The sequence below is a fragment of the Melanerpes formicivorus genome, unplaced genomic scaffold, assembly GCF_026170545.1.
Source record: "Melanerpes formicivorus ecotype bairdi unplaced genomic scaffold, bMelFor1.0.p_v2 SCAF_34, whole genome shotgun sequence".
Lineage (NCBI taxonomy): Eukaryota > Metazoa > Chordata > Aves > Piciformes > Picidae > Melanerpes > Melanerpes formicivorus.
The window spans coordinates 5,079,215-5,098,781 of NW_027142386.1; the positions used below are offsets into that span (position 1 = coordinate 5,079,215).

Consider the following 19,567-nt stretch of genomic DNA (forward strand, 5'->3'; position numbering starts at 1 on the left):
GTGGATGATGCTCTTACCTGCTGCTGTTCATGTCCCATGTAAGCAGTAGGCAGGTGGGTCCTCAAGTCTGAATGGTGACCTAATTGGCCTTTTATTTGTTCTGTGTGTTTGTTTTTGCTCCACTAAGAGGAGTTTACACCACCTGCAGTTTTTATACTACCTGCTGTGGGTCCCAAGGCTCCTGAAGTAGTCAATGGAGGGGGAAAGGCATCTCTGAAGGTGTAGTAGTCAGGTATCTCTGGTGGTGCTTTGGGCTCCTAAGGTTGTAGGTCCAAAGGCTTCTGATGTAGTCAATGGAGGGGTAAAGGCATCTCTGGTGGTGCTTGGGGCTCCTCAGGTTGTACAAGAAGTGCTCACCCTCCTCCATTTACCTACCATGCATCTGAGCTAGGCATCTGCAACATGAATGTCCCTGTGTGTTGCTTACAGTTTATCAAGCACTTAGTGCATCAGTACTGTGTTATTTAGAACTGGGCACTTCTAAAGTGGCACCAAGAACATAAATTGTCAGATCTCTGACCTGCAGTCATAAGAGGAGTGTCTTGTTTGGATTTTTGTCTCTTCAGCAGCAGCTTTTTGAAGGCACAGCTGCCCATAGTGGCAGGAAAATGGCCTAGAGGGTTGCAGAATTGATACTGCAGACACCTTGGCACGCTGAGCCTTTCTCTTTCCTATGAGTGATTGTACTTGCAGAGTCCCCTGTCAGAAAGAGGAATTAATTCTATTTGGCCACTCCTGACAACAAACTGAAACTTGCAAAACCCAAGCTATAATCAACAGAAGGGGAAGGCTGCAAGGTTTAACTGCTGCTGAAACAAGATACATAGGAAGGTGGAAGGTTTTAGTCCATTTTCCTCCCACAGCTGTTGAAATCCCAACTGAGTTTTTTATCCCAAGCTGAAACAAACCAAAAAAACCTCTCTCTGAGCCTCTTGGATTGACAGGGGAAAAAACTAGGATGACCTTGCCTGGGAGTTTTGGTGGCTGCAGTCTAATCTCCTGGTCTGAAATATTGAAGTAGTTAGGAGGGGCTGTCAGATAAAAAGGAGAGTGGTAGAAAGCTGGCATGAAGGGCAGGTGCCTGAGTGGGGAAGGTGCAGAAATTCTTGTCTGCTAAAGCTAATTGAGAGGTAAGGACATGGGCTTAGTATCCACTGCTCCTGGTCCTTGAGGTGCTGACAGGTCATGCTTTGTGGGCTGGTTTAGCAACTACAACTCAAACCCAAGAGATGAAGAAGTTTGTGTGTTTAGGTTACAGGACTGCAAGTGTCATCATTGCACTGACAGATGGAGAGCTCCACGAGGACCTGTTCTTCTACTCTGAGAGGGAGGTGAGTGTGCTGCACACTGTGAGCCAAGGAGACAGTGAAGTGTCTGCGCCTGCTGCTCTGAGGGCTAAAAAAAGGGAAACCATTTTTCTCTGGTTGCAAATCTTCACTCTGTGGATGGGAATCTTAAAGATAAACATTAACAGCAGCAATGCTTCTGACTCATCCAAACTCAGACTGTTCATAGGGTAGGAGGGGGGGTGTAAACTTCCAGTCCAAAGGAAGCCTGAGGAAGGAATAGCTCACAGCTGAGCAGTCTCAATGTTTATTAGGTTCTCCCAGGAAATACCTGAATCTTCTCCTTTCACTTTCCTTCCTTCACAGAAAGGCTGCAGAAAGGGGATGAGTATTGCTGTAATCTGTCACATCAGAAAGCCTTTCAGATGATCAGCCCCAAACTTTTCCACCAGTCTTTCCAGGAGTCAGGCATGTGCTTTCAAGCCCTCCTTAACCGAGCCAGCTGCTGTGCAAAATGATGGATAAACAGCAGCTTGGGCACTGGAAAGCTTTGCTGTGTAGTGTTCCTCCTGATGGCCTTTTGATAGCCAGCTCTGCAGAGATGAACCAATTTTCACCTGTCAGTCAGCCCAATTAAGGTGACCTAAACTTGGAAGGTGCTTTTGTTACACACATTTGTCATGGGCAGAATACTTTCCTCTCGGTCTGTCCAAAGGGCAGCTTTAAATCCAATAACAACAAAGAAATGGGGTTTGGAGGATGAACTCAGGATTGCTGCAGCACAAACAAATGGCAGGAATCTTTGAGTGCCCCTCCTGACTCTCCACCTCTTTTTTTCTTCCCTTCTGGTATCAAAAACCCACAAGAACAACAAGTTGTAGAGCTGAATGAAGAAGTTGAGAGGCTCTGTTTGTTTTGGTTTGGGGAGTGAATGAGCTGCTAGAACCAAGATCTCCAACTCAGCTCTAACACTGGGAGTTGCTTGAATTGTTTGGGTTTTGGTTTCTCAGTGTGGAACTGGAATGGTGAAGCACTTTGAAGCACTTTGCTCCTCAACAGTTTGAGCTCCTGCAGTCCTCTGATAGAATCTGGCTTGCTGCCATCTGTGCTGGGAATGGGGTTTGGGTCAGCTGTTCCTCCTCTGATGAAATATGGTTAAATGACTTCATTCACACTGCTGCAGGCAAGAGCCTTTAGAACAGTTACTTTGGGGATAGTAAATACAACCTCATCTGGAAAAATCAAGCCTATGAATGCCCTCCCTTTATTAGTAGGAGATGCTGTGTAAAGAGTGGGAGTGATACAGCTCTGTGACAGATCAGAGACCTTTGGAATCATAGAATGATTCGGGCTGGAAGGGACCTTAAAGGTCATCCAGTGCCAACCTCCTGCCATAGGCAGGGACACCTCCCACCAGCCCAGGCTGCTCAAGGCCTCATCCAGCCTGGCTTTGAACATGTCTAGGCTTGAATCCTTGACAACTTCTCTGGGCAGCCTGTTCCAGTGCCTCACCACCCTCATGGGGAAGAATTTCTTCATGATGTCCAATTTCAATCCAGCTCCTTCCTCGTTGAAGCCATCACCTCTCAAAGTTTCTTCATCTATGGATATCATGAGTCTAGGCACATGTCTGAAACAAAAAGCACCCTAAAAGGTTTAGTTTCCTGTTATACTGGGATTTGTCCTAAGTGATGAAATGAAAATGGACAAGGAAGTGTGAGGGCATTGGAGTCCCCAGGAAGGAGACTCCAACCCAAGCATTGACTACCCTGAGTTCTGCTTTGCTGAGCAAATGACTCCTCCAGCAGCAGATGAAACCTGCTCCTGCAGAATCAGGGAGGAAAGCTTTTAAAGCTCTGTTTTGGCAAACACCCCCACCCCCCAGGGAAAAAAAAAAAAGAAAGGCTAAATTTGTGATTAAGACTTTTCAGGCACTTGCATCCCATCAGCCTTGCAGTCACCTTCCCCTGCTCTCCCTTTCCAGGCGAATCGGTCGCGGGACCTGGGAGCCACAGTGTATTGTGTTGGTGTGAAAGACTTCAATGAGACTCAGGTAAAGGAGGCCCCAGGGCTTGCTGAGGTACTTGGCAAAGGTGCATGTTCAACACAGACACACACACACACAGAGGCACACAGGCACAGAGGCACACAGACACACAAACACACATGCTCAGAGGCACACAGACGCAAACACACATGCACAGAGGCACACAGACACACAGAGGCACACAAACACACATGCACAGAGGCACACAGATGCAGAGACACAAACACACATGCACAGAGGCACACAGACACACAGAGACACACAAACATGCACAGAGGCACACAAACACACACGTGCACAGAGGCACACAGACACAGACACACAGAGACACACAAACATGCACAGAGGCACACAGACACACACAAACAGATGCAGAGACACACAAACACACATGCACAGAGGCACACAGACACACAGAGACACACAAACATGCACAGAGGCACACAGAGACAAACACACACATGCACAGAGGCACACAGACACAGACACACAGAGACACACAAGCACATGCACAGAGGCACACACACACACAAAAACACACACAAACACACATGCACAGAGGCACAGAGACACACAGAGGCACACACACAAACACTCCTGAATCACCTTCTCAGGACTTCTCAAGTGCTCCTTCTGCTGACTGTTTGATAGTCTGAAGTGAGTGCCTGCTGTTGGGTTTATTCCCCTTCATAGAATGGGTTGGGTTGGAAGGGACCTCCAAAGGTTACCTGTAGTGAGCAGGGACATCCTGCACTAGATTTAGAGCCCTGTCAAGTCTGACCTTGAATATCTCCAAGGATGGATTGCAATAGATCCTCCCTGGGCAACCTGTTGCAGTGTTCTTCCACCCTCATGGTAAATCTTACATGAGAACTGTCCCACAAGAACTCTTGCTCATGGTAGAGGAAAGCAGAGTAGAAGACACATGAGGAACAGCAAATCAGTCTGGCTGAAGCTTGTTGTGGGGACTTTGTTTTTTCCCCCCAAGACTGAGGTGTTCCCATATAACAGTTCAGTTTCAGTCCAGCTTTGCTTTCTTGATGTGAAAAAGCAAACAGCTTCCTTAGTGGCACCAGTCCCACAGATTAATGGAATGGGTTGGCTTGGAAGGGGCATTAAAGGTCACCCAGTTCCAACCTCCCTGAAGTCATTCAGATGCTGAAGAAATGAAGTGGAATTAGATGAGAGTGTCTGAACCCCTGTTACCATTTTAGGGCTATGCTTGATTGCAAATCAGGTTTGCCAGAGGGTTCAAGTCTTTAGGGGTTGGACCCAGAGTAGTGCCAGATGAGTTCATCTCACCTCATTGGGCTGCAGAATTTCTTATGTTTTGCAGCACAAGTTTGTTTTTCTCTCTCTCTGGGCTGCTTCTTGCTTCTCTGTTCAGCCTGGGACCTTGCATGCTGCCTGCCTGACCTGCCTGACCTTCTTGGGTTTGCAGTGGTACAGGGAGGCAGAGACAAGTGGGGCTGGCTGTAATAGAGCCCTTTGGGCTTTAGAATAGAATAGAGTAGAGTAGAATAGAATAGAATAGAATAGAATAGAATAGAATAGAATAGAATAGAATAGAATAGAATAGAATAGAATAGAATAGAATAGGTTGGAAGAGACCTTCAAGATCATCGCATCCAACCCATCAACCAATCCAACCCACCTAAACAACTAACCCATGGCACCAAGCACCCCATCAGTCTCCTCCTGAACACCTCCAGTGATGGTGACTCCACCACCTCCCCAGGCAGCCCATTCCAGTGGGCAATCACTCTCTCTGTGTAGAACTTCTTCCTAACCTCCAGCCTAAACTTCCCCTGGCACAGCCTGAGATTGTGTCCTCTTGTTCTGGTGCTGGCTGCCTGGCTGCCTGGGAGAAGAGATCAACATCCACCTGGCTACAACCTCCCTTCAGGTGGTTGTAGAGAGCAAGAAGGTCACCCCTGAGCCTCCTCCTCTCCAGGCTAAGCAACCCCAGCTCCCTCAGCCTCTCCTCACAGGGCTGTGCTCCAGACCCCTCACCAACTTCCTTGCCCTTCTCTGGGCACGCTCCAGCAAGTCAACATCCTGTGTCTAGAGGGGTTGGGGGGTATGTGTGGGTTTGTTCAGGGAGAGAATGAGAGCTGAATTGTTGCACAGGGAGGTATTGTGCTGTTATTGAACTGTAAATATTTGTAGCAGTTTATTGCCTTTTATACTTGTGTGTTTAGTCTGCTTTTGTAAACAGAATTTCATTTTACCTCCAGATTCTGGTGGTAAAGTGGTGGTAAACTTACTCCTTGGGCTAAATGTCCAACCTGTTGGGTGATCCAATCCAGCCCACAACAACCCCCAGAGTGCACTAGGAGGACAGCTATGGGGAAGGAGTTGAGGCAGCTGTAAAGATCCTGGTTTAGAGAGGCTGAGGCTGCTGTGTCTTGGCCAGCAAGCAGCAAGCAGCTTTACCTCTCTGCTCAGAGCAGGCAGGGGAGAGCTGCCTGGAGGACTGCTCTGGATGCAAACCAGGAGGCTGGCAGCTCAGGGGCTTGCTTGAGAAGTTGGAGTTGTGAGTGAGGAGCTGGAAAGGTGGAGCCAGCAGGGTTCAGGGAGGAATCTGTGGCTGCTTTGCAGTGCTACAGGAAACGCCAGAGGCCTGCTGGGTGGATGCTGCCTCTGCCATGGCCTTGCAGCAGTAAAACCTGATCCTGCTCCAGCAGATGCATGGAGAGCTCATTACTTCTGAACTGGGCTTAGATTTTTGCCTTAACCCTTAGCATGCTATTGACAAAGGGAACCTGCATGGAGCCCTTCAAAGATGCTGTGCTGGTTCCCCTTATCTTACCACTAACTCATGGATGGTTCTCTTCCTTGTCATGTAGGCTTCCAAAGGATCTTCTTCTCCCTTCTTCTCCAATCCCCCATGATTTCTTCTTTTTGGCTCTCTAATGGTTGAACCTAGGACAAAGAGTGAAATCTCTGTCTTGACAGGAGGGGTGAATCAGGCCTGTGTCTGCAGATGGGGCACAATGCCACAGATTCATAGAGTGCTTTGGGTTGGAAAGTGCCTTGAAGATCATCCACAGCCTCCCTGGGCAGCCTGTGCCAGGCTCTCCCCACCCTCATTCTCAACAATTTCTTCCTCATCTCCAGTCTCAGTCTCCCCTCTCCCAGCTCAAAGCCACTGTCCCTCAGCCTGGCACTCCCAGCCCTTGTCCCAAGGCTCTCCTGGAGCCCCTTCAGGTACTGGAATGCTGCTCTAAAGAATTTCTTCCTAATCTCCAGTCTCAATCTTCCCTCCTCAAGCTTCACTCCATCCCCTCTCATCCTGTCACCCCATCTGCATCAGTCTTCTCTAGTTGTGAAAACACTGAACAGGTTTGGTTAGTTCCCTGGTTTCAGTGCTGAGTGTGAAGAACTTTGCTGCACTGGGGACTTCCACACTACTGCTGGGCTGGGCACTCCCTGTGCTGGGTGATTTGCAGTCCTGTGGGGCACAGGTTTTGCACTCAGAGCTGTTAGGCTCTGGGCATCAGTGAAAGCCACTCTCTGCCCTGTCTTCAGACTTAAGGGAGCCTTAAAAAATTGACTATGGAGAATTTGCTTTAATTGCTGAATTCATTTGCTGCCTTCTGGCTAATTTATCTCATTCTCTGCATTTCTGTTTTATTTCCTCCTGCCCCCCTGCCAGCTGGCTAGAATTGCTGACAGCAGAGACCATGTCTTCCCTGTGAACGATGGCTTTGAGGCCCTCCAGGGCATCATCGACTCTGTAAGTATTGTGCTTGCAGCCCCTGCATGGTACTTGGGGTTTGCTTGCACAGCTGAAGGTTTGGTTCTCATAGAATCATGGAATTGTTGAGGCTGGAAATGGCCTTGAGGATTATCAAGCTCACTACCAAGTGCACTGTTAAACCATGTCCCTCAAGGACCTGCTGAGTGCTAATAAATCACTTAAACATTTGGTCCAGGAAAAGTGGCCTTTGTGCTAAAACTGCTGCTTCCAGGTAGAGTTTATCAGTAAGACAGACTACAGGAAGATTTAAGCTCAAACACCACCTTTGTGTGCCTCCCTCCTTGATGGGAAGTAACTGAATGGCCTAAGTACATGGTGCCAGCTTGAAAATGCCTGCCCTGGACTGGGAGAGCAGAGGCCACAGAATCCTGGAATGGCTCAGCTAGACTCAGCTGCTCAAGGCCTCATCCAGCCTGGCCTTCAACATCCCCAGGCAGGAGGCAGCCACAGCCTCCTTGGGCAGCCTGTGCCAGGCTCTCAACCCCTCACAATGAAGAACTTCTTCCTCAGCCCCACTCTAACCCTGCTCTGCCTCAGTTTCAAACCATTCCCCCTTGGCCTGGCTCTCTCTCTAGACACCCTCAGCAAAAGTCTCTCTGCAGCCTTCCCGCAGGATCCCTTCAGGTCCTGGCAGGCAGCTCTGAGGTCCCCCTGGAGCCTTCTCTCCATGCTGCACAGCCCCAGCTTCCTCAGCCTGTGCTCACAGCAGAGCTGCTCCAGCCCTTGGAGCATCTTTGTGGCCTCCTCTGGCCTCACTCCAGCAGCTCTGTGTCCTTCTTGTGCTGGGGACAGCAGAACTGGAGGCAGGATTGGAGGTGAGGTCTGAGCAGAGCCCAGGGGCAGAATCCCCTCTGCTGCCCTGCTGCCCACCCTGCTCTGGCTGCAGCCCAGCACCCAGCTGCCTTGGGGCTGCAGGAGGCACTGCTGGCTCCTGGGGAGTTGCTCAGCACCCAGCATCCCCAAGGCTCTTTCTTCAGGGCTGCTCTCAACCCACTCTGTCCCCAGCCTGGAGTTGTGCCTGGATGCTACAGCTCATCTTGCATGAAGGATTAGGGCACTCTTTGGTCCCTATATTCCTTCCATTCTGTCCTGATGGATGTGCTGCACTGCTCATCTCCTTAGAATGGGGGAAGGGATCCTGCTAAGTGTGCCCAACTCCCCCAGACTCTGCTTTCTGCTCTATTTTCCCTCTCCAGACCTACTTTTCCCATTCAGATTGATCAGCTCCTGCCTGGAGTGCTGGGTCTCCAAGCTGGCTCATCCCAGAGGCAGCAGCACAGCTAACCAATACAGGGCATGGATTGGTTCCCTCCCCATGCAAATGGCTTCAAGGTCTTTACTGGGAAACAAAGATGCCTGATGAAGCTTTCCTCCTTCTAGCTCATGCTCTGAGCAGCCTAATACTGTCTCAGCTAGGAGCAGGATGGGCACCACAGGCCAGCTGGTGTGTGCTGTGTGCAGCAGCAGCATACAATGTGTCAGGGGTTCACTGGGGAGCTCCCAGGTAGCTTTTTGCTGTTGCTCTTGCTCAGTCATATCCCAGAACTGTTCCAATCAAATTGTCTCCCATGGCTACAAAGGGGGATGGGAAGCCCTCTCAAGGACAGGTGTTGTGTTTGCTTTGCTATAGGCCTTTCAGCTGATCAAACACAGATGAAAGACCCAAGTGGAAGCTGGGCAGGGCAGGTTCCCCAGGGGGGGCTCAGATTTCTGCTTGCAGGGGTACACAGTATTCTGACCAGGCAGTACCAAGCCAAAGTGTTCCTTTGGCACAGGCTCTCCATTCCCCTGTGCTCTCACATGGAGATGGAATACAATCCCTTGCTAATTGCTTTTCCTGGCACTGGGCAAGTGTGGGGCTGCTGCCTCAGCTACCTGCTGCCTCAGCTGCCTGCTGCCTCAGCTGCCTTGGACACTCAGGTGCATGGCATTGAGGAAAGCAACAAAACAACACAAAGCCTCCCAGCCCTGCATTCCCTTTGCAGCTGTTTTTAATGAATTCCAGCAGCAGCTCTGACTCCCTGGAAGACTTCAGCCTTCAGGAACCTCCTCAGGAACACTGCAGCTGACTGGTGAGAGATTTACCAGCCCTGGAAAGGAGGCTTGCAGGGAAGTGTCCCTGTGCAGTAATGAATCTGTGACTTGATCTGTCACTTGGCTTTGAGCAGAGTGATTGCCATAGGCTGGCTAGACATAAGATGTGTAAAAGGAGTGGCCAGAAGGATGTAAATCACTCTGTAGAAGAACAAAGGATGTGTAGAGTCCTGCTGTAGCTGGAAAATGAGCTCCCTCATTCCTTCTGTTCTTGTCCTTGTTGTCCAGAGAGCAAACAAATCATTTGTGTCCCCAGGAAAGCACTTCAGTGGTGAAAGAGCCCTGAGGTTGGAAAGCTTCTTTCAGTTGCTGTGTAAGAAGCAGCAAGGATGCTCAGCCATGTGCAGAGGAGGTTGGTTGGGCTCCCAGCTCCTGGTTGATACAACAGGGGAAGGAAAGATGAAATGATGACAGCCCTGGGGGAGATAAGTGTTCGAAGTCACTCTAGAGATGTGAAGATCTCAGTTTGTCCTGGTCTGCACTGATGGGGTTTGAATTCCTGTATTCCTGCTGAGGTGGCCAGACTTCCTTCTTCCCCTTGTCCTAAGCAGTAGGTCTTTTTCCACCCTCTGTGTGTGCAGAAGCAGGGGACTTAGAAGTCCCTCTGGAATGAGGAAGAGAGTGGGAGCTGGGAATAGTGGAGCTTAAGGCTGGCCTTTGCTGGGCCTCTCCATCTGCTGAGCAGAGATGTTGAGCAGGGTGCTGGGGCTGCAGATGTTTCATACCCCTGCCTCACATGCCCTTCCTCTTCTGGGGGGGGCAGCAAGTTTTGAGTTAGCAGCTGCAAGGGGATCTGCTTGGTGCTTCCAGGGGGGGACTGCCACCCACTGAGCACCACCAGGATATTCAGACCTGGAGGTTGTGGAAATAGAGTCCCATGATGAAGTCATGCTTCAAATCAGGACTCTAGTGAGAGCTGAAGGTACTCAGAGCACTGCAGGGTTTGGGCCTTTCTCTCCTATAAGTTCCAATGCTGGAGAAGGGTCTGGAGAATAGTTCTGGTGAGGAGCAGCTGAGGGAGCTGGGGGTGTTCAGTCTGGAGGTGTTTAAGAAGAGACCTCATTGCTCTCTACAGCTCCCTGACAGGAGGTTGGAGCCAGGAGGAGGCTGGGCTCTTCTCTCTAGTCTCAGGTGATAGAACAAGAGGCAATGGCCTGAAATTGTGCCAGGGGAGGCTTAGGTTGGAGATGAGGAAACATTCTTTGCTGCAAGAGTGGTCAGGGACTGGCCCAGGCTGCCCAGGGAGGTGGTGGAGTCCCCATCCCTGGAGGTGTTCCAGAACCCTGTGGCCATGGCAGCTGGGGCCATGGTTTGGTGTCCATGGTGGTGCTGGGCTGCTGGTTGGGCTGGAGGCTCTCAGAGGCTTTTCCAGCTCAAAGAGTTCTCTGATTCTGTGATTCTCTTTTCATTAAGCAAACAATTGCTCTTTTCTCCCTGAAAGTGCTAAAACATCTGCTTCCCCCATGGTTAATGGGAATGTTGAGTCTGTTAGGAGGAAAGGTGGAAGTCAAAGTGTCACTGCTTTGCTTTGACAGAAACTGATTGAAAGAGTAGTTCCTTGGGACAAGAAACTCCCTGCTCCTTGCCACGTGTGAAGCAGTGGCACTGGCTCAGAGCTGATCTCAGAGTTGCAGTCCCTTAGTAAGGATGCTGAGGGAGCTGCAGGAAGCCTGTTGAAGCAGTTGTGATACCTAAGACATGGAGCAGAGTGAACTAGCCTGTGGGACTCTCCTCTCTGTATGAAGTGTGCAAACAACTCATCCCTGGAAGCTGCCTCTCCTGTGCACTCCTCCTGGAGCACCTGCAGTGGTGCCCACCTGCCCTGGGCCATTTTCAGCCCTTCCAGTTGCTGTGGCAGCTCAGCACTGCTTCTCCCCAGAGGTTTTAGCCTGGCAGTATCCTGTCCCCAGATCCTGCTGTTACACAGATGTTCTCTGGGCCAAGCTGCAGTGCTGGGTGTGTGCAGCGTGGTGACTTCTGTGAGAGCTTGGTGTGAACGTCACACAGAGCATGAGAGCCATGCTTTGATCATCCTGAGCTTGGATGCTCAGGCTGCAGCTGCAAAGGGATACTCTGGTGCTGGGAGACTCCATGGATGGGGGAGAGAGGTGAGAGGATCTTACTTGCTTTGCAAGACACGTCCTGGATGTGCACAGTCTGGGCTGCAGACAGTCTGGGCCAGCTGTCTGCTAGCATGGACTCTGAGCTGCCCAGGGTCAGCAAGCTGGGCTCTTGGAGCTCTGCAGCCAGGAAGGAAGGCTGAGATCTCCAGGGGGCAATTCAGAGCAGGAGCCTCACACAGATATCCTGAATCTGTCTTCTGTCAGAGCCAGGCTGTCTGCAGAGACCAGAGAGAAAGTCAGCAGCTCCAGTCTCTGCTGCAGAGTGTTTCTTGTTACCTTTGGTGATGTTCATGATCACATTTTCTACTTCCTTCTGCCCTCAAATGCATCTCTGGAAAAGAAAAAGCCTTACACAGATTGATTTTGCTTAGCTCATGCAGATATTACTGGCCAGGAAACACATCATAAATAAATTGCTGCCTTCTAATTGGCAACAGACTTTGTTATTCAATGCTTCAGCAGAGCCTGCTGATGAGCATCTAGGCTCAGAGCTCTGCTCAGGCAGTCAGCTGCTGTTAAACTTCAGCATCCTCTTTGCTAATCAGAATTCCCAAATTTGGTGACAAAAATAATGTAAGAAATATGCAGGTGCTGTGGTGAAGCCATCTGTCTGCAGGCTGGTGGAGCAGCCTGCCCAAAGGAAGCTTCTGAGCATTGCTCTGCCCTCCTGCCTCTGGTTTCTAACAAGGCCCAGGTGACCTGCAGGGCCACTCTTGGCCTTTAAGGCAATAGGGCCACAGGAGTTCAGTTGTGTCCCATAGAGAGGGTGATAGGTGAAGCCATGCTCCCACAAGGATGTGCTGCAGGCTCTGGCTGCTGTCTCAAGAAGTATGAACAAGAGATCCCCCCCCAGGAGCCTGCATGGAGCTGGAGTAGAGCTGGAGGCCCAGAGGCTACAACAGGAGCAAGAGATCCCTACAGGAGCCTGCATGGAGCTGGAGCAGAGCTGGAGGCCCAGAGGCTACACCAGGAGCAAGAGATCCCTGCAGGAGCCTACATGGAGCTGGAGCAGAGCTGGAGCCCCAGAGACTACACCAGGAGCAAGAGATCCCTGCAGGAGCCTGCATGGAGCTGGAGTAGAGCTGGAGCCCCAGAGACTACACCAGGAGCAAGAGATCCCTGCAGGAGCCTGCATGGAGCTGGAGCAGAGCTGGAGGCCCAGAGACTACACCAGGAGCAAGAGATCCCTGCAGGAGCCTGCATGGAGCTGGAGTAGAGCTGGAGCCCCAGAGACTACAGCAGGAGCAAGAGATCCCTGCAGGAGCCTGCATGGAGCTGGAGTAGAGCTGGAGCCTCAGAGACTACACCAGGAGCAAAAGATCCCTGCAGGAACCTGCATGGAGCTGGAGCAGAGCTGGAGCCCCAGAGACTACACCAGGAGCAAAAGATCCCTGCAGGAGCCTGCATGGAGCTGGAGCAGAGCTGGAGCCCTGAGGAGTGCAACAGGAGACTGCTGCTTCAGATCCTTCTCTGCATGGGTGCCCAGGCCAGCTGCACCCATGGGCCTGCAGTTAGTTGCCAAGAACCCAACAGTGTGGAAGTTCTCTCTGGGAAAATGAGGCTGTGGAGGCAGCTCTCCCATCAGCACCTTTGCAGCACTTTGGTGCTCAGCTGGGGATTGCCTCGCTGCTCCTCCATGGGATTTTGCTTTCCTGGGGAGCCAGCCTGCAGTGGATGAAGTGCACCTCCAGCCCACACAAGGCTGTGCAGTCCTTGAGGAATAAGAGAACAGAAGCTATGTTGAAATCTCCTACAATGGATGTGCTGAAGCCCTTTTTGAATGTATTTTCCTGGTGAGGAAGGCACATCAAGGGATCCTTTTGCAATAGTCACTGCTGCCTGGTTTTCCCTTGAAGTCAGAGTGGGTGCTTGGAGCACTGGAAACTTGTGATTATCCTAAATCAAAAGAAATGTTGCAGTTGGCACTGTGAAAAGGCAGTGAGGCCAACTTTTTGTAGTCATGTAAATTGGACATGTAGTTTGTAGTCATGTAAAGTGGGCTGGACTGAACTGGACTGGATTGGATTGGAAGGCAGCTCTGTATCACCCAATTGAGACACCTGCTGTTCCACCCCCATCCAGGCTGGCTCACAGCATGAATGTTTGCAAAGGGCTGAATACAAGTCATAGAGTGGTCCCAGGAAGGGACCTCCAAAGCTCTTCCAGTCTGACCTCCCCACACTCAGCAGGGTCATCCTTAACTGGATCAGGCAGGTCTTATTGTGACTAACTCCAGGGATGGGGCTGCAAGCACCTCCCTAGGCAACCTGTTCCAGTGTTCCACCACCCTCATAGTGCAGAACCTCTCCCTGATATCCAACCTAAATCTGCCCTTCTCTAGTATGAAGCCACTGCCACTTGTCCTGTCCTGCCTTTGCAAACAGGCAGCCTTCTCTCTCCAGCCTTCCTGTAGCCCCCTTCAGGCACTGGGAGGCTGCTATTAGGTCTCCTGGAGAAGGCTGGAGCCTTCTCTTCTCCAGGCTAAACTCCCTCAGCTTGTCCTCACAGCAGAGGTGCTCTAACCCCCTGACCATTTTCATGGCCTCCTCTGGACCTTCTCCATCAGGTCCAGATCCTTCCTGTGCTGAGGGCTCCAGCCCTGGATGCAGTACTCCAGGTGAGGTCTCCCCAGAGCAGAGCAAAGTGGCAGAATCACTTCTCTGGCTCTGCTGGCAGTGCTGCTTTGGATGCAGCCCAGGATGTGATTTGCCTTCTGTGCTGCCAGCTCACACTGCCTGCTCCTGGCCAGCTTCTCCCCCACCAGCACCCCCAAATCCTTTTCTTCAGGGCTGCTTTCTACCCCTTCATCATCATGAATTTCAGACTTAGTCAAGTGTGGCTTCAGTTCAGTTTTAAAACCCCTGAAAGTATTGATGGTATTTGTCATGCATTTGTTCTCCAGCTCACTTGGCTACTTCAGAGAATGACAGACTCATGGAAGGGTTTGGGTTGGAGGCTGCAGGTGTCCTCATCTTCCACTCCCCTGCTGAAAGCAGTGAGGAGGAGAAAGATGTGCTGAGACTTTTGGGGATGCTGGGGGAGAGGGGCAGAGACTCTGAAGGGGAAATTGGAAAGATGTGCAAAGAATCTCTTGCTAAAGGAAATGTTCATCAGTGGAGAGGAGAAACACTTGGGAGAATCTCAGCTCTCAGTGCTGTGCTCATTAGCCCTGGCAGTGACTCCAGGAGAAAAATGCTCTCTGTTAGAGGAGCAGACCTTGGAATGAGAGAGGGGCAGGGAGCAGAGGACTGAGAGGGGATTTGTGGGTACTTTGGCAGAGTGCTCTTACAGCCCTCCTTATTTTGAGTGTGTTTCCCTTATTCTGCCTTTCAATCTCTTCTAATGCTTTGCAATTCTCAGCTGTTGATTTTCTCTCTCTCTGTTTTCCACTTGACAGTTCCTGTGTAACCTTGCTCCTGCAAACCTTCTTTCTCCTCACTTGCCAGCACCTCAGACCGGCCTGGTTCCTTCAGTCCTTTGGTACTCTTCTCCCAGCCCTGCTTCTGAGTCACCCAACCTTCTGTTTGGAAGTGTTAACAAATAACTCCTGGCTCTCTCTGTACCTGGTGCAATCAGGTATTTGAGGCACAAAGCCATGGGTGTGGAGGGGGGGGAAACAAGGAAGAGATTCTCCTTTCTGCACAGAATTGATGGTGTTGGTTGCTGTTTGTGCCTTACAGATGTTTCAATTTAAAGTTGGGAAAATAATTTTCCTGCTGGATTTGAGTCATGATGCTTGGCTGACATTTCTTTGCCTCTTGGAGCTGACCTAGGCTTTGATCAGCGTTGCCTCCTCCAGGGGCTGCTCAGCGCAGCGCAGCACCCACAGCACTCAGCTGCTGCTGCTCTTCCCACAGGGCCTTACAGAGGCTGCCACAAGATTGCTGACTGTGTGCAGAGAAGAGTCTGAGCTGATCTTCAGGGCAGGGGGAAGGCTGCTGCATGCCAAGAACAGCCTGGGCAGTTGTATCCCTGTGGGGATAAAGAGAGTGCAGCTCCAGCATGCTCCTTGTGCCTCACAAGCAGGCTGCCAAGCCTGGCTCTGAAGGGTCTGTGTGAATCACTGCACATGAAGTGGTTAAGGGCAGTGCCAGCTCTCACAGACACACTGCTCACTTTAAGCTGGGTTTCAGTCAAGAGCATCTGTCCATATGTCTTGATTTGAAGTCCCAGAGCAGCTCTGAGGATATACTCAGGTTTGCTCTCACAGATCAGAAGTCTGAGCTCCTGTGCTGAGGCTTGAGCAGGGACTGTGGAGCTGTTCCTGGGCTGTTCGAATGTGAAGTAAAGATCATCTTAATCCTGGGGTGTTGGGTTTGCAGTGCTGGGCCCCACAATCGTTTTGGAGAGGGAGGTGTGACTGCACAGGAAGGGTATTGCCTTGCATACCCCTCTGAGTGCACCTTGGCTATCACAGATCACAGAATGGCTCAGGTTGGAAGGACCTAAGAGCACATCTCCTCCAACCCCCTGCCATGGGCAGGGACACCTCCCACCAGCCCAGGCTGCTCCAGGCCTCATCCAGCCTGGCCTTGAACACCCCCAGGCAGGTGGCATCCACAACCTGCCTGGGCAACCTGTTTCAGAGTACTGAAGAACTTCTTCCTCAGCTCCACTCTAACCCTGCTCTCCCTCAGCTTCAAACCATTCCCTCTTGGCCTGTCTCTAAACACACCCTCTGCAGCCTTCCTGCAGGATCCCTTCAGCTATTGGAAGGCAGCTCTGAGGTCCCCCTGGACCAGCTCCCTCAGCCTGTGCTCAGAGCAGAGCTGCTCCAGCCCTTGGATCATCTCTGGGCCTCCTCTGGGCTCACTCCAGCAGCTCTGTGTCCTTCTTGTGCTGGGGACAGCAGAACTGGGCTCAGTCTTCAAGGTGTGCTCTCACAAGGGCAGAGCAGAGACACCATCACTTGTCCCACAGACAACAGCAAGCTTGTGCTGGGGCACTTGAGAGCATCAGCATCCATTGCCTTCCTCCATAGGCTGCCTGTGGAAGAGCAAGGACACAGTCAGGCTGCTTCAGAGGGAAGAACTCAGGTGGCAAAGTTGTGCCAGGGATGCCAAGTGCAGTGCTGAGCCGAGTGCTCGCTGGCTGGCTGTCCTGCTTTGTGTTCCCATGGAGCCAAGTCTGAGCCACCTCTGACATTTCTTTCTGTCTTTTAGATCTTGAAGAAATCCTGCATAGAGATTCTGGCAGCAGAGCCTTCCAGTATATGTGCAGGAGGTGAGTAGGAATTGAAGTCCCTCTTCACATTGTCTGCAATGCATCTCTCTGTCTGTCTCTAATTGCTGGAGAGTGCGAAGGGAACCCATGAACTGCAGCTACATCTTTGGCTTTTTTTGTTGATCCTCTTTTTCACCTTACAGCAGCTTGCAGAGGTCCCAGTTCTGCCAGTTGGTGTCAGCTGGGATGCTCTTGCAGAAAAGGCTTGATTGGGACCTTTCTGCCTAACTCATTTACAGCACTCTGTCTTGGGCTCTGCCCAACCTGAAGCAGATACTCTGCAAAACTGCAAACCAAATCAGGAAAGAAGGCCTGGATTAGGTGTAGAGTTTTGCAAATTCAGTATCTCAGAGGATCACAGAATCACAGAGTGGGAGGGGTTGGAAGGGACCTCTGAAAGGCATCCAGTCCAACCCCTCTAGCAGAGCAGGATCCCCCAGGGCAGGTCACACAGAACACATCCAGGTGGGTTTGGAAAGTCTCCAGAGAAGGAGGCTCCACAACCTCTCTGGGCAGCTTGCTCCAGGGCTCTGTCACCCTCACAGTGGATGTCTCCTCTCTGGAACTTCTTCAGTGTGAGGGTGGAGAGACTCTGGAACAGGCTGTCCAGGGAGACTGTGGCTGCCTCCTCCCTGGGGGTGTTGAAGGCCAGGCTGGATGAGGCCTTGAGCACCTGAGTGTAGCTGAGAGCTGTCCCTGCCCATGGCAGGGGGTTGGAGGAGCTGTGCTCTTAGGTCCCTTCTAGGATTTTCAGCCCCAGGCAGAGACAGGACCCCGTGGTCCATCTGACATCACTGGCAGGCTGTTCCCTGGCTGTTCCTGAGCTCTCCTTCCCCAGCAGCTCAGACTTCTGAGCCTTCTCTCCAGCGTTCAGCAGCCCCCACGGCCCAGAGCAGAGCTCCTCTCCCCCGTTCTTCCCAAGCGCTCTTGGACAGCACAGAATGGGCCTGAGAGGCAGCTTCCCTGGCTGGATGTGGCAGGATGATTTGCAGCCTGGCTGTAAGCCAGTGGGACCTGGAAGGGAGCCCAGATTCCAGAGCAAATCTGCTTCTCTGACAACTACAGTGTGGGAGTCCTTCAGGGAGATGAAAGAAAGTTAGAGACTGTAAAGTGCAAGGCAGAAACTTGGAGTCTGCAAAAGCTGAGCTCCTGGTGCTGCTGGGAGCTGCACAAGCAGGGTGGTGCTTGCACTGTCCTTGGCCCTTGCACTGCCTTGGATGCTGAAACATTTGGTGTTCAGACCACATTGGTGTGGATTTGAGTGCCTCTCCTAGACACTAACAGGAATTGTGGAGGCTGTTCCTTCACCATGGGGAGCTGCAGAGTTTGAGGCCCTGTGCCTGCTGCTGCCAGGACTTTTCTGGGACTGTCTCTGGAAGTATGGGAACAGAGCTTGCCTTGCAAGGCAGTCTCAGTGCTGGTGGCTGCAGGATGTTTGTGAACCTTTCCCAGTACAGAATCACAGAATGGGAACCTCCAAAGGTCATCCAGTCCAACCCCCTCTGCCCTGCTGAGACCACACCTGCACTACTGTGACCAGTCTGGGGCTCCCCAGGTCAAGAGAGACAGAGACCTGCTGGAGAGAGTCCAGTGGAGGCTATGAGGATGATGAAGAGACTGCAACATCTCTGCTGTGGAGGAAGACTGAGAGCCCTGGGGCTGCTTAGTGTGGAGAGGAGAAGGCTGAGAGGGATCTGATCAATGTCTCTCAATGTCTGAGGGGTGGGGGTCAGGATGAAGGGGCCAGGCTTCTGGTGGTGCCCAGTGACAGGACAAGCAACAATGGGCACAAGCTGGAACCCAGGAGGTTCCACCTCAACATGAAGAGAAACTTCTTTGTTGTGAGAGTGCCAGAGGCCTGGGGCAGGCTGCCCAGAGAGGTTGTGGAGCCTCCTGCTCTGGAGACCTTGCGGACCCATCTGGATGTGTTCTGTGTGCTCTGCCCTGGGTGACCCTGCTCTGGCAGGGGGGTTCTACTGGATGATCTCTGGAGGTCCCTTCCAACCCCTACCATTGTGTGATTCTGTGCCATGCCCAGTCTGTGCCCCAGTGTGCCAATACCCTCCTGTCTCCTTTGCTGCAGAGTCCTTCCAGGTGGTGGTGAGGGGCAATGGATTTCGCCACGCTCGCAACGTGAACAGAGTGCTCTGCAGCTTCAGGATCAACGACAGCCTCACACTCAGTAAGATCCTTGCCTTTGATCTCTTCCTGGCTCTGCACTGCCAGGGTTTTGCTTCCAAAAGGTTTTGGACCTGCAAATGTGTGTTGACTGTGAAGGTGATAATTGTGGGATGAGCTATTCTGTTAGCAGAGGAATGGTGCTGGTGGTGCTGGATGCTGTGATGCTGACAGCAGGGGGTGACTGGAGGAGCTGGAGCAGGGGTCAAGAAAGTTGCCTGGGAAGAGGATCTGTGTGTGTCTTGCTGGGTTGATCACAGAATCATGGAATAGGTTGGGTTGGAAGGGACCTTCAAGCTCATCCCAATCCAAGCCCCTGCCATGGGCAGGGACACCTCCCACCAGCCCAGGCTGCTCAAGGCCTCATCCAGCCTGGCCTTCAACACCTCCAGGCAGGAGGCAGCCCTGGGCAACCTGTTCCAGTGTCTCCCCAGCCTTACTGGAAAGAATTTCTTCCTCATCTCCAGTCTCAGTCTCCCCTCTCCCAGCTCAAAGCCATTGTCCCTCAGCCTGGCACTCCCAGTCCTCGTCCAAATTCCCTCCCCAGCTCTCCTGGAGCCCCTTCAGGTGCTGGAAGGCTGCTCTGAGGTCTCCCTGGAACCTTCTCTTCTCCAGGCTGAACATTCACAGCCTCTCTGGGCAACCTGCTCCTGGGTGTTTGTAGGACACTGAGGCTGTGTCATTTACTTGTCCCTGAGTGGCAGGTAGGCTGGTGAACAGCTGCCTCCTGTGTCCCTGGGCACAAAGCTTCCCTGGCTGTGCTTCATGTTTACTTAATTCAGATGTGGTGACTATTGGGACACCAAATGCAGAAGCTGGAGGGCTCAGTGTCCAGGGAGGAGCAAGACAGGGG

The 19,567-nt window shown here is 51.7% G+C and overlaps 1 protein-coding gene across 1 annotated transcript in view; it reads left to right on the top strand.

Annotated features, from left to right (window-relative positions):
* The window catches only part of ANTXR1 (ANTXR cell adhesion molecule 1), a 126,319-nt gene that overhangs the window by 21,789 nt on the left and 84,963 nt on the right, over positions 1-19,567 (top strand). Inside the window, exons 6-10 of the mRNA XM_068156574.1 lie at positions 1,252-1,331; positions 3,271-3,339; positions 6,992-7,072; positions 16,476-16,536; positions 18,620-18,718. Of these exons, the coding sequence (XP_068012675.1) occupies positions 1,252-1,331; positions 3,271-3,339; positions 6,992-7,072; positions 16,476-16,536; positions 18,620-18,718 (390 nt within the window). The remainder of the gene's footprint in view (positions 1-1,251; positions 1,332-3,270; positions 3,340-6,991; positions 7,073-16,475; positions 16,537-18,619; positions 18,719-19,567) is intronic.